Raw genomic sequence first — 13,748 nt, 5'->3', positions numbered from 1 at the left:
CCCCTGTCTACCAGAGAACTCCACCCCACCCCACCCCCAGCCTGCTTGGCCCAAGGCAAGGCTCCAGTGCCAGCAAAGCCCCAGGGCCCTGCAGCTGAGGACCTGCTTTTGTAAGCACCTAAGCTGTGCTCAGCATCCCTTCCCCTCTGAGTTCTTCTCTGCCAGCCTCAGGCTGGCCAGCAGACATGGGTCTCCCTTCCACTCTCAGAGCAGAACCTGAAAAGGCTGCCTTGAGCCAAGGAGACCTAGAGGGGCCACTGGGCCCTAGCTCTCTGCACTCATCCTAACAGCCTCCAGCAACGATTCAGGCCCAGCCCAAGCTTCCCTGCTAAGCCACCCTAAAGCTTGGCTTTTTCCGAGGGGCTGTGCTTTTGGGAAACAGTCCCAAGCTGGCTAAGACTAGGTGACCTGCAAGCACTTTCCTATCACGGAAGGCCAAGGACACCCCCCCAACAAAGGTCCTTCAGTTCTCTACCTCCTCCACCAATCCGACCTCTCCCTTCAATGCAGAGTGTAGGTACAGAGTCAGGCCTGTGGGATTTCCGAGTTTATAAAATGCGGTGCTGCTGTGCCTGCCGTCGTACTCAGGAGGCAGCTAACGTCTGCAGAGCAGGCACCAAGTCACACAAGGAACAGGAGGGAAGACCCCTGACCCACAGCGGCCCCGGGTATTCCAACGCACCTGTGTGCCTACTTTCTCATGGACACTCTGCCCCGCGTGGGTCCACAGTGGTCACGCACCATACTGTCGCCCACCTCAGAATCCTGGAAGGTTCAAGCATCTGGAAGGTTCAAGCTCCCAGGGTGGGAATCCCCTCCTCTACCCCACCTGGGTCCACCACCGAAACTGTGGCCAGTGTCAGGCATCACCTGGCTGGATGAGTCTGGATCACTGGGTCCTGCCCCCGAGGGAAGGTCGGGGCCCAGGAGGGCTGCCCACCCTGGCTCAGCCCTCATCCTGTATTCTGTATGGCACTCTACATGTCTGGTGATATGGTCGCATGGGAAGACACAGCACAGCATGGGGTGAAATAAAGCCAGACACACAACTTTTGGGCATGACTGCAGCTGTGAAAAAAAACACGCATCATTTAAAGGCATACAGAAATGGGTTATTTTATTTTTTCATAATTGCAATACTTTCAAGTTTTCTACAGTTAGTAATATTATACTGTTATAGTAAAAATAAGCTTTAAAATAAGAGGCATTTTCCTGAACTAAGCTCAGTTTACGTCCAGGTGCCACCCGGGGCCATGAGCGGGTGATGTGAAGCGGCTGGCCCCTTGCACAGCACAGAGAAGGCCCAGCTCCTCCCTGGAAGGCTGGAGCTCCCTCATGACACGAGAGGGGACAGTGGGGGGACAGGCAGCTCAGCAGATACTCAGATCAGCTGGGAATTCTTCCCATGAGTTTCAAAAAGAATTTTACCACAAGACTCTGGTGAGAGTCTTGAGTAGTTTGAATTAGAGACTCGCCAAGGCAGGGGGAGTTCAAGCTGAGGAACAAGTTCAATGTCTTGGTGGGGTTAGTGTGCACCCCAGGACCAAGCCCAGGGTCAGCACCCGCTGGATACAAAGCCGACATGCAGGACAAATGAGGGCCTGCCAACAGGCCACCTCAGCCACTCAGAACAGGGAAGGGTGGGCCAGGTCCCAGTGACTCACCCACAACACCTCTTCCTTGGGGTCTAGGAGCAGCAGAAAGCCCCACGCACGCCAGGGAAGGTGAGCCCTTGCCCAACTCCCCACCTCAGGCCTCTGCAGAGGGGAGCGATGTAGGAGGGACCTCCAGAGCTGGCAGTCACTTGTCCAGGAATGAGAAACCACTGAGCACACGGCAAAGTGGTGGGGAGCACCACTGACCCCAAATGAGGGGCAGTAAGGGCAGCCGTGTCCCCGGGCAGTCAGAGCCGGCTGCACCCCAAGATCACAGGGAGGAACAGGGCCACTGGAGGGGGAAGCAGAAGAAGACCCACCTTCCCTGAGGCCGGGTTCTAGTCTCTTGTCTTTCTGTCACCACAGTGGGCCAGGGTCTGGAGGTGGGGCCCTGGAGTGGGGGTGTCCAATGGAAGGGTCACTCCAGGTTTCAGGGAGTTTGCTGGAATCCGAGTGAGCACTTACCAGGTCTACTTGTGAGGCGAGAGCCAGGGCAGAGAATGCTTTCACAAGGTAGGTGAGGGGACATTTTGTAACAGTGGCCTGTAGGGTCAAACACTGTTGCTTCTTCCAGAACCCACGGGAGGGGAGAGAAGAGGCCCTGGGACGTGGGCGCTGCTGTTTCACCTCCCTGAGACGTTTGCTCCCCAGGACTATGACCCTGGGTGGTGATTAGCTAGGCTGCAACCGGTGCTCTGAGGCCCGATGACAATTCCAGGGGCCGACCAGTGGCCTTGTCAGGAGAGCCCCCTTGTCAGCAAGTGCCCCACCGAGGCACTAATCACAGGCCCTTGGAGGAGATGAACACCCCTGAGCTGCGGGGAGGCCCTCCGCGGGCTGCACAGCACGACGGACACGCAACACCCCAAGAACCGTGCCACTGTTTTCCACAACTCTCGCCCCCGAGCAACCCTGCCCCTGTCCGGGGACCCACCCTGACCTGGGCCCCATGGAGTCGGCTCTGACTAAGCCCATCTCTCCTGGGGCCCATGAGTAAAGTCAACATCTGCTCCTGACTTCACCATCCAGACCCGGAGACCACCTAGGGACAGTTACAGGGGGACGTGGACGTGCAGGTGGGCTCCTGCCGGAGCAGGGGTTTGGTAACCAGGGCTGTACTCGGGGGGGTGGGGGGGGCGGCAGCTCCTGCCAGAGCCACGTTTCTGTACTGGGCTCTGTCCTCCCATGAGCACAGGGCCCGCCCCCCATCACTGGCAGGTGACCTCTCTGGCCTCAGTCTTCTCATCTGTACCATGACTATAACACCAAGCACCAGTTATTAACAGGAGCCTGAGGCCTGGCCCTTCCTCAGGCAGGTTTCCTGGCTCCTTCCCCTTCTACCTACACCACGCCCAGGGGTCTGAGGCAAGACAGGACCCAAGAGCCTTCTCCCTGGCTCAGACAAAAGAGGGGGATTCAGGGATATCCAGGGCCCCCTCACGGGTCCGGCAAAGGCAGGGAAGGCCCATGCTAAGGACTAACGTCCCCCCAACCCCAGTTCTCCCGTGGGCAGACAGGCCCAGTGCGGGCGCTCAGCCCAGCCGCTCGCGGGCTGGGTGAGGTAAGGACCACGGGCAGCCTGCTGCCGGCCTGCCCTCCACAGCTGCTCCTGACCTCCTCCTCCCCAGAACCACCGACTGCTCACTGACTCGACATTCTCCCATCTCCGTGTTTTACCTCTAACTGCTCTTAAATTTTCTCTGTCTCCCTTCCTGGTCATCTCCAAGCAGGTCAAGTCCTGCATGCTGTATTTCTCTTCCGTCCTTCGCTTTTACACGAGGGGCAGGAAGAGCAGCCAAGGAGGGGATCAGCAGCCGGCCCCGCTGGGTGCCGGGCCCGCGCCGAGTACCGTGGGGACAGCACAGGGGTAGACGATACACAGTGCCAGCTCTTAGAGTCGGCCGGAGGCAGCAGACAGGAAATGAGGAGGCAAGCATCTGGGCAGGACCATTTCAGACAGCGCTGTTTGCTTTAAATGCCGGGAACATCCTGGAGTAAGCAGGAGGGTGTGCTCCTGGAGTCTGTGTGCTCAGAGAACACGCGACTCGAGTGGGGTCCTACGAGCCGAGCCAGCCACCCAAAAGGCACTCCCGGCAGGAGAAACAGTAGGCACAAAGGCCCTGAGGCAGGCGAGAGCTTGAAGAGAAAGGTTGTCTGTGGGACTGAACCTGAAGAGCTAAGGGTGTAGGTGAGGAGCTTGGAGGGGCGGTGGCCTCAAGGCCACAGCAGGGCCCAGACGCTGTGCCAAGTGTGCAGGGAAGCTACTGGAAGGAAAGGCAGAGGCAACTCGGGAACACCTGTGGCCACAGGCCTGCTGGCTTCATGGAAGCCTGGGACGGGGTGGGGCGAGGAAGGCAGAGCAACAAGGACTAACCAGGCACGCAGCCAGGCCCACTCAGGGGCCAAGGACGCTGTGAGAGGGGACTGGAGTAGGAGAAGCCCCATCACGTTCCGATTCACTCTGAAATGCCCATCAGGTAAGTGAGTGGAGACATCAAGCATACGGACAGACAAGCAGACAAGGAGAGGGCTGCAGAAAGGACTGAGGATGGGCAGCAACGACGCGAGCTCCGGCCCCGGGCACCAGAGAGAACAGAAAAGGACGCAGGACCGCCCTGGTCTCGGGAACAAATGGGGGCAGGTGGAGAAGCAGCCAGGAAGGCGGCTGAGAAACCAGGGCCATGTGGGGTCCTCAAAGAGCACAAAGACAACCCAACAAGGCCACGAGGCCAGACCACCGGGCCAAGGTGGTGGCGGCATCCTCAGGAGGTGTGGTCAGCCGGCGGCCATGCTTTTCTCCTGCCACGACCACGACCCTGCTGCAGTGTGGCTGTGGGCAGGAAATGGGGTCCTGCCACGTGCCTGGCAGGCAACGACACGGATCTATCCCAAACGGGGGACAGGCACTGCTATCCAAGCCGGGTGAGGAGAAAGGCGCGGGAGAGGGCATGGGGTCAGGAGAGGCGAGGAGAGCGAGCAGCAGTGAGCTGGAGGTGCTGGCCCTGGGGTGGGAGCCCGAGCAAGGAGCCCGAAGGGCAGAGCAGGGGACTTCAGGTCAGCACAGCGGACGGGACGGGGCGCCTGAGTGGGAGAATCTGGCCAGAGTCCAAACCTTTTGGCCCAATTCTTTAAGAAGCACAAGAGAGGAATACACTTGTGTTTTGCCAGACTACAATCTAGAAATCCAGAAACTGTCAGGCTCAGAACAGTTAGCATCTGTTCCTCTCAGACCCAGCAATTCTCAATTCTCAACAGACTCAGCCACACAGAAATGAATACAGGGAGAAGAGGGGAGAGAGACTATTTAACAAACAGACTATAGTCGTAGTTAAGAAAGGCCTTAGACGGGGTACCTAGGGGGCTCAGTCGGTTAAGTGGCCCACCCTGGATTTCAGCTCAGGTCATGGTCTCAGGGTCCTGGGATCAAGCCCCGAGTTGGGCTCCATGCTCTGCAGGGGAGTCAGCTTGAGGATTCTTTCTCTCTCTCCCTCTGCCCCTCACCCTGCTCTCACGTGCACGCTGTCTCTCAAATAAATTAATAAATAATTAAAAGAAAGAAAGAAAAGCCTTAGACAGGTTTGCCCTGCCTGAGCTGACCCCAGCAGACAGGGGTGTCTGAGACTATGCCTGCATCCTGCACCGACCTGGAGCTTGCCAGGTGGCAGAGGGGGTGGGGATGGGGGGAGCTCTCACGGCTCACTGGCCCTGGTGCAGCGACTAGCCACAGGGGACACAGAGGGGCGCTGATCCTGCTCGCCCGCCTCCTCAGGGTGCTGCCGAACCCCACCCACATTCACAGGTCACATTGCGGGGACCACCCATGCTGGAGCCTGCAAAAGGCTGTACCCCAGGACCCTCCAAGAAGCTTGGAGAATGGGGGTTCATCTAGCCCACGTGATGAGAGACTGGCCAAGGCAGGCCCGTGGCCCCTTTATCTGCAGGTGGTTTTTCTGAGTTGTGCCCATAAACAGGGCCCACCTCCCACTGAGAACCCCTGAGAAACATCACCTCTGTCCCAGACTCGTCCCAGAAGCAGCTGCAGTGGTCTCACCAGCCAGAGCCCACCCAAGTCTGAAGCCCAGGAATGATTCCCACAGAGGGCCGCATGGCACGCGGACAGCCGGGGCGGGAAGGCCAGCCTGTGACACCACGGCAAGTGGGCCCACCTTGGACAAGCCACGTCGTCACCACTTTCAAAGCCAATGTCCTCATCTGCGAGGTCGACAGGGCGCCTCTGCCCTGCGGTGGCACGGGCTTGTCGTGAGGATACAGAGTAAATGGGAAAACGCTTCAAAGGGTCCACACGTAGGCTAGTAACAGGGTCTGTGCTTTTCTGTAGTTTTATTTTAAAACACGTCTACATGCTGCTCCGAGTCTATCCAAGCACGAGGGTGGCATGAGCCCTCCAGTGGCCCTGGGGGGGGGGGGCAGACAGGGGACGTCTCTCCAGCCCCAAGGCGGCCATGCCCTCCACAGATCTCTGTCAAACACTGAGCCTGACTCACAGACCTCGTGACACGCCTCCACAGAACCAACAGTCCCGCGTCCTCGGCTTGGGAATTACGGATTTAAGTCAAATTCTTTATTCTCCACGTGAGCAAAGCGAAGCTCAGAGCTGGAGAAACCGCCAGAGCCACATCAGGGTCTCCAGAGAAATCCGTCACCCTGAACACTTCCCTCCAAAATCTCCTTTCCGGAAGGGGCAGAGCAGCGCACCCAGGCCAGAGGCCTGTCCCGCAGACCCTCTGCGCAGAGATAGCCCCACAGGTGGAGAAGCCACAGGGCCAGTTCGAGTGTGGGAACCAGAAAGGCGGGTTCCGGCACTCTCAGCCGGAGTCTGCCCAGCTCCTGCACCTGGTTTCTCTGAGCCAAACACGCCACAAATGGCCCTCACTTACAAAAACAAAACACAATCAGAGGCTCCAAGGCAGGGACAGGGACACTTTCCAAGGCTCCTAAAAGGAACCCGTAGATTTTCTAAGGATTCCCCAGCCTGGGACTTCCGTGGGCTAGAATCAAGAGAAGCCAACCCACAAAGGCAGAGGGTAGCCCACAGTGGCCTCCCTGTCTCCACGTGGCCCACTCCACATCCCAGACCACCAGCATCAAGGCCACGGCACAGAGCTAAGGTCAAGGCCAAAGTCCGACAAAGCTCTAAGGAGCTGTGTTAGCAGAAACCCCACGAGATTCCATCTCCTACTCACCTGTGTAGACGCCAGTGACAATGTCTCCTTCCTCAGGACGGGGGCTATCTGGGACCCAGGGTTCCTCCCCTTGCTCCAGCCGGAAGATCAGATCTGGCTTGGGGATTGGGTAGCCTGGCCAAGAGAAAAACAGCCGGCAGCTGCAGGGCTGCGCTGGACAGGCCCCGCCCTCACCCCACATAGTACCATCCCCGACATGCCAACCGGCTCCTCACTCTCCCTTCCCTCTTCTCCATCCTTCCCGGACCAGCCCTCCCACGTCCCAGCCTCTGCCTGGGAAATCCCACATTCACGAGTCTAGAGTTTAGCCCTGATACCTGCAGCTGTCCTGCTGAGCCCCTCCACACACCTTCATCTCCTCTAGCACCTGACTCCTCACCGCTGGAGGCCTCTGGGGGTTGATGGCACAGAGGCCGGAGCTGGACGGGCAGCTCCCAGAAACACATCCACCTGGCTCATAGCACTGCTGGGCCACAGTGGAGACCCTGGAACACAGCCCCACCCAGAAGCCAGGATGGTCCCTAGGACTTCCCCCAAGAGGTAGCTGGCTCCAGAATCCCCTTCTCCTAGACCCTGGGGCTTCAGAAACCACTCTCTCAAACGGCTAGGCTGCTGGCAGCCATCACACCAGAAAGCCTCCCTGCTCACCCAAGGACACCAGGATCCCATAGTTTTCCTGCATGACGTCCTTGTAAAGGTCCCGCTGGTCCACATCCAGCCTTTCCCATTCCTCCAGTGAGAAGTACACAGCCACATCTTCAAAGGTCACCAGCCCCTGGAAAACAGAGCGCCCTGGCCACTGTCCTAAGCTGCCCTCGGAGAGAGGCAGGGGAGCCCCTAGAATGCAAGCAACAGAAAAATCTCAAGAAGAGCTGACCGTGGTCCTGCAACACGGAGCTCACGGGGACATAGCCCCACATCCCACCACTGACAGGCCTGCAAAGGCCCAACAGTACTCAAAGCATCCAAGCCTGGCAGTGGTCCTGGAAGACAAGCACCCCATTTCCATTCGGAGATGAGAACCCAGGCTCAGAGAGGGCAAATGCTCAGCGTGTGGGGTGCAGAGCCACAACCCACACTGAGGTCAGGAGATGAGAAAGCTCAAGTCTGTGGCTGTGTCCTCCCCACCTCATTGTCCAGCTTAAGCCAGTGGTCACATCAGCAACGTGCAGGCCCACGCTTGGATCCACAAGCAGCAGCAACTCAACCGACTGTGGGCACTGGTGCCCAAACTGACTGGGGTCGGTAGGAAACCCAAGACTGGACAGGTGATGGGCACTCCAGGAAAGGGGCCGCAGGGCAGCTGAGTGAGGGGCAGTCAACATTATCAGGACCTGATGGCCTGGGAAGGGTCAGGCCCCAGTAAAGTGGAACCACATCCCGTGGGCTTGGGGATAGCGACCCCCAGTCGCTTCTTGTTGCCCCATCCCAGCTCCCATCCTGAACTCGCCCTGAGGACCACGGAGCCTCTGCTCTGCCCACAGGGGTCTCCAGGACAGCAGGTGCCAAGCCCCCCTCTCAGCAAACCCTGCCTGGTTAACCGAGCTCCAAACGAGAGAGCAGCTCACCTGAGATCCAGCTGTCAGGAAATCATCATCGTCTTCCTCCTCCTCTTCCTCCTCCTCCTCCTCTTCCTCCTCGTCTTCCTCGTCCTCTTCCAGGTCCTCATCCCTAGGTGTGGCTGGAACCTGCAAGGCTGAGGGGAAGATCTCTTAGGGGCCTGCCCGCCTTCCCCACTGGCCTCGCCGCCACGGTCCCCTTCGCCCAGACAGTGAGCAGGGTCAGGAGCTCCTGACTCCTCTGCTTCGGGGCCTGGGTCTTGACGCTCCTGCTGCAGCCTGGCCCAGCCTGCCCCCCTCCTCCCCCAGGAGCTGGTTCCTGTCTCTTACCCTGTTCCGGAAGTACTGGCGACTTGGCATCAGCACCACGGCTACGGCGTTCCTGGGTCCCCAAGGCCGGACTCGGCGCCTCTGCCACCACCTCCTCCTCGTCCTCCTCCAGCTCCACCTCCACCTGGTCCACGTGCCCTGCCCGCCCGCCCTCCTCCTCTGCCTCCAGCATCTCCTTGTCCTCCCCTTCTTCCACCGCGATCTCTTCTTCCTCCTCCTCTAGCTCCGCCACATGCCCCGTTCCTTCTTCTTCCTCTTCTTCCTCCTGAGCAGGAGCGCGTTCCAACCCATCCTCCGCCTTCGCCAGCTGCGCGGCTGGTGAGTCCGGGGTCATTCTCAGGGCTGCCATCTTCCCCGGAGGGGAGCCTCGGCTCGGCCTGAAACACAGACCGGCGGCGGTGACGGGCGGCGGTGACTCGAGCCGCCCACAGCGCCCTCGCGCCCTGCGGGAGGCACGACGCGTCTCCCCCACGAGACAGTGAGGGCGCTAGAGCTGAGGAAGGACTGGGGCGCTTCCCACCATCTCATGGGGCACCACTGGGACAGTCTATACCCAGAAAAACTAACCACGGAGCCCCTCTCCGTGACCCCATTATGCGGCCTCAGCTCCTGCTTGCCAGCAATTATGTGCCGGATGTGAACTGCTGTGTTTTCTTGGAGTGAATCAGGGATTTAGCCCAGGTCTTTAGCCTCAGGGGCCGTGGGAAGCAGGGAGTCCAGGCCACACGGCTGAGAGTGGCCCACATTTGGCTGAAAGGGGTGAGCGCAGTCTGAGAGGAACAGCCCACCTGGCATACGGGGGGAAAATGCTCACCCAGCTCTCAGCGCCCACACTGTGCCAGCAGGGGTGTGGGAGGAGAGGCCTGGGTGTGGGCAGGGGTGCAACGAGACCAGTAGGCTCATTCAGCACTGCCAGGAAGGCCAGCAGGTCGGGCTCCTTCCTGCCAGAGGTGGTAGAGAAGAGGTCCTGAGTATGTGCTACCCCCTCCCTTGCCCCTCACTCTGTCCAGAGCATCTGGGAAAAGTCCAACAGATCACGGAGATCTGGTTCATCGCTAGACCAGCAAAGATGATCAAAAATGCCCTGTGCCATCTCTCCAAGTTTAAGCATCAGAGACTCCCAGGAGAGAACCGTCAAAACCCCGGTGGCTTGCAGGGTCCTACTCATGCCAATGTCAGAGCTGGCTCAGCCCAGGTGCTAGGGAGAGACACAGCCATGCTGCCGCACAGCCCACAGCCAAGGGCTGTGGACTTGAGGATGGGAGGCTACGGGCCCAGGGGCCACTCCTCCTCCCAGGTGCACACCCTTTACCAGCCCTACTGGAGGCCTAAGGGCAAGACAGGGTCACGGTTTTGACAAGTCAGTTTCTGAGGTTCCTTTTTGAGTGAAAGCTTAAGAACAAGCCCACTACCCAGCCCTGGATCCGTCAGCACTTAAGACGTAAACAGGGCTGTTTCCAAAGTGATCCAAGCCCATGACGAACACAGCAACCCCAGAGTCCTGCGACGAGGGCATGAAGGCCAGAGGGTTCCTGCAATGTCAGGCCACATGGGGCAGCTGGGCCCACCACAGCTCAACCGGCTCTACCAGCAGACAGCATCTGCCACAGAACCCCAACAACGGGACAGGGGCACCCCATGTAAAGACGTGCAGGGTCAGGAGAACAGCTCAGAACACTGGGTACCTATGAAAAAACTGCTCAGTGATTAGCTCTAATTCCACAACCCATCGTTTTTTGATTAATAAGGCAGCACACACTCATTCTCTGAACCGCTCCAAGCTGCTGCTTTAAATCCACACTTGAAGAGCTAGGGAACCTGGAGCATTCATGAAAGCCTCCCAGAGACCAAGGCGCAGGTCCAGGGGCTGGAATGCACAGGCACCCAGAAGCCACCTCTCCCACCCCTCACACTCCCCCCTCTAGCTGACTGGATTGCGAATTCACAGTCACTGAACCCAACGTCACAGGTGAAGAGCTATGCCTAGGTGGGCCGCCCCAGCCTCCAGCCTCTCCCCAAAACCAGTGTTCTTGGTCTCCTGTAGCTCTTTGGCCACGTGAAGGCACCAGAGTGCAGAAACATGTGAGCCAAGTGCTACTCCAGCCACCTCCAGGAAGGAGCAGCAGCCCTACCCAGCTCCCAGGGCACAGAGAATGCTCAGCAAAGGTTTCCCAATCACCACCCACCTCAGGATCCAGAGGAGGGCTTTTCACACCCAGGCCTCAGGCTACAAATCCAGGCTAAAGCCAGACATCACACCAAGCCCAGTGGAGCGGTATCCTGCCTGGCCACCATCCAGAGCAGACGCCCACAGTCCCGTCGGCCGTATCCAAGGACCCAGACGCAAAAGAAAAAAATCTCAGGAATAAAGTGGCCCTGCGCTGGTCCCACCTCTGGACCTTTGCACATGCTATTTCCCTTTCCCTGGAACTTGCTTCCCCTCTTCTTCTCTGATCCTCTGGAGGTAGCCTCTTGGGCCCCCGTTTCACCCACTTCCCTGAACTCTGCCCTCACAGCACGTCATTTTTATTTATTTTCGGAATTGTCTCCCTACTGCCTGTCTCCCCAAGCACACTGTCAACTGCAGGAAAACAGAAGCTCCCTTTGCTCATCTCTGAATCCCCCCATGTCACACAGAGCTAACACTCAAGTATTTATTAATGAAGCGACTCTAAAGTCCGTCATCAATGGGATGAATGTGAGGTTTTAAAAACAGGGGCACCTGGCTCTGTCAGTAGAGCACACGCCTCTTGATCTCTGGGCCGTGAGTTCAAGCCCCACACTGGGCATAGAACTCAACTCAAACAAAACAACACACCTCAGTATTCTGGCACCACTGCCACATTCCAGAATAGACTGACCAATCTTCAGGGTTCTTCCAAAATGGAACCCACGCCAGAAGCACTGAGAGTCTCTGCCCTCGAATAGGCTGGGGCCTCAAGTCCCTGCTCCCAAAAAATGCACCTGCTGGTGATGAGAGGGGAATGGCTCAGCAGCCGTGGAGGTCAGCAGTCCCCCTGCAGATGGAACCGTGGCCTAGCACAGCCAGACACCCCACATGCCCCAACCCAGAATCCAGAACAGAATCATTCTGGAAAACAGACTTCAGTAACTCAGGCACCAGGTTCTTCCTGCCTCCCCAGGCAGCTGGGCGCTGGGCACACTCCCCCAAACCCACACTTTCCTTTCTTCTCTTCCTAGCTTATCAGCCCACTGACACTCACTCTGCCTACCTGATCTGATTCCAGGTCAGAAGTCACAGAGGGTCAGGGAAGCAGCCTCACCAACATAAACCCGCACATCATCCCAGATCCTTATTTCCACCCGGGCCCTGCCTCCTAGGCTACAGTACTGCAGACGCTTATGGCTGAGGATGACAAGACACCCTCCACAGAGAGAAGGGAGGACCACAGAAACAGAAAAAAAGTTTGGAAACTGTTAGAAACTCTCCACAAAAGTCCCAAATTCAAGGAACCTACACAGAGAAGCAGAAATGTGTGGGTGCACATATATCTAGGCCCTTCCCTCCCACACCCCTGTTTTTCAAGGCCTTCCAGGTTTCTGTCTCCTCCAAGAAGCCTTCCTTCCTTGACTACTAGGATCCTCACTGTGTGTCCATGGGTTGGGCTGCCCTACTTTCCAGGATTTGCTCCTGGTGCAGCTGTCTCTGTGGGGCCATCCCAGCTCCCCCAGGCCAGCCGCTCACCATGCTGGCCAACTCCCCAGACCCACCAACACTTGTTGAGCCCAACTAAGTACCAAGGTCTCCCCACACAGGTGCAGCCAGGGGGCTGATCCTCCTGCATGCCTGCCCAACTCCCTACCCACCTAGTCCTCTGCCGAAGATCCGCCCCTTTCCCACCTCTGTGGCCACCTGGGACGGCCCAGACCCTGCCCAACCCCAGGGATGGGTTCCCTACCAGACTATCAGCAGAAGACGACGGCACAGCAGCCCACCGGAGCCTCCATTTGCAGAGAGGGAGGACCCAGACGAGGCCCCCAAGGTCACTAAGCAAGCTCACGGGGCGCCCAGCCAAGCCACTTCCATCCCTCCAGGGGGCTTATCGGGCTTGGGTCTCCCGCAGAGGCCGTGGCGGTGACAGCCCCTCCTGGATGGGTGTGTCCCCGGGGGCGGCCACGGCCCAACCCCCGCCCCTCGGGCCTAGCCGGCGGCGGCGGGCACCTCCCGAGGACTCGCGCGTGTCCTCCCTAGCCCGCCTGCTCCGCGCTGCCGGCCTCCGCCCACCCCGGGGGTCGGAGCCCGCTCCCATCGCGCGGTCCGGGGCGGGAGTCCGGGGGCCGCGCCGGGCGTTGGCGCGGCCGCCGAACGCCCAGCCAGAGCGCTGCTCCGGCCCCGTCAGGCCCAGGCCGGGCCCCGCCGGCCCCGCGGCCTCCCCGCGGCCTCCCGCGCCGGCGTGGAGGGGCGGCCCGACCCGGCCCCGCGCTCCGCGCCCGGCCGTCCGCACCTGCCACCCACTCACCGCGCGCGCGCCGGGCCGGCCGAGCCGCCGCCGAACGCCGGGGCCGGGCCGGGCCTGCGCGCCCCGCGCTACACAAAGTGACGGCCCCGGAGCTGCGCGGCGGCGGCGCGTGGGCACCGGAAGTGCCGCCGCCGGGCCCCGCCCCGCCCGCGCCCACGGGGGGCCACTTCCGGTCACGCGGGGTCGAGAGCGGCTCCCGGAGGGGGCGTGCGTGGAGGGAGAGGAAGCGCCTCGCGTGCGAGGGAGGGCGCTCTGGGTGCTGGATCCCGGCACCACCCCTGGGGACCCCGGTGCCCCAGTCCTGGGAGCCCGAGCTCCCCTTGCCTGGACCCGAGACCCAGAACTCATCCCCTGGGAACCGCAGCGCTCCCTGCTCTGACCCGAGACCCCGACTCCTCCCCTGGGAACCCCAGCTCTCCCTGATTCCACCGGAAACCCTGACTCCACTCCTGGACACCTCAGAGCCCCCAGCTCCGAGACCCCGATCCCTCCTTTGAAGACCCCGGTGCTCCCCACCCC

At 59.7% G+C, this 13,748-nt stretch overlaps 1 protein-coding gene across 1 annotated transcript in view; it reads right to left on the bottom strand.

Moving 5' to 3' along the window:
• Window positions 1-13,748, bottom strand: part of ZNF316 (zinc finger protein 316) — a 36,901-nt gene that overhangs the window by 5,319 nt on the left and 17,834 nt on the right. Inside the window, exons 5-8 of the mRNA XM_057315128.1 lie at window positions 8,749-9,125; window positions 8,428-8,555; window positions 7,508-7,634; window positions 6,860-6,973 (exon numbers count right to left, since the gene is read on the bottom strand). Coding sequence (XP_057171111.1) covers window positions 6,860-6,973; window positions 7,508-7,634; window positions 8,428-8,555; window positions 8,749-9,125 — 746 coding nt within the window. The remainder of the gene's footprint in view (window positions 1-6,859; window positions 6,974-7,507; window positions 7,635-8,427; window positions 8,556-8,748; window positions 9,126-13,748) is intronic.

The sequence above is a fragment of the Ursus arctos genome, unplaced genomic scaffold (genome assembly GCF_023065955.2).
Source record: "Ursus arctos isolate Adak ecotype North America unplaced genomic scaffold, UrsArc2.0 scaffold_2, whole genome shotgun sequence".
Classification (NCBI taxonomy): domain Eukaryota; kingdom Metazoa; phylum Chordata; class Mammalia; order Carnivora; family Ursidae; genus Ursus; species Ursus arctos.
The sequence above is the reverse complement of the archived record's forward strand: the minus strand, read 5'-3'. Positions and strand labels throughout refer to the sequence as shown.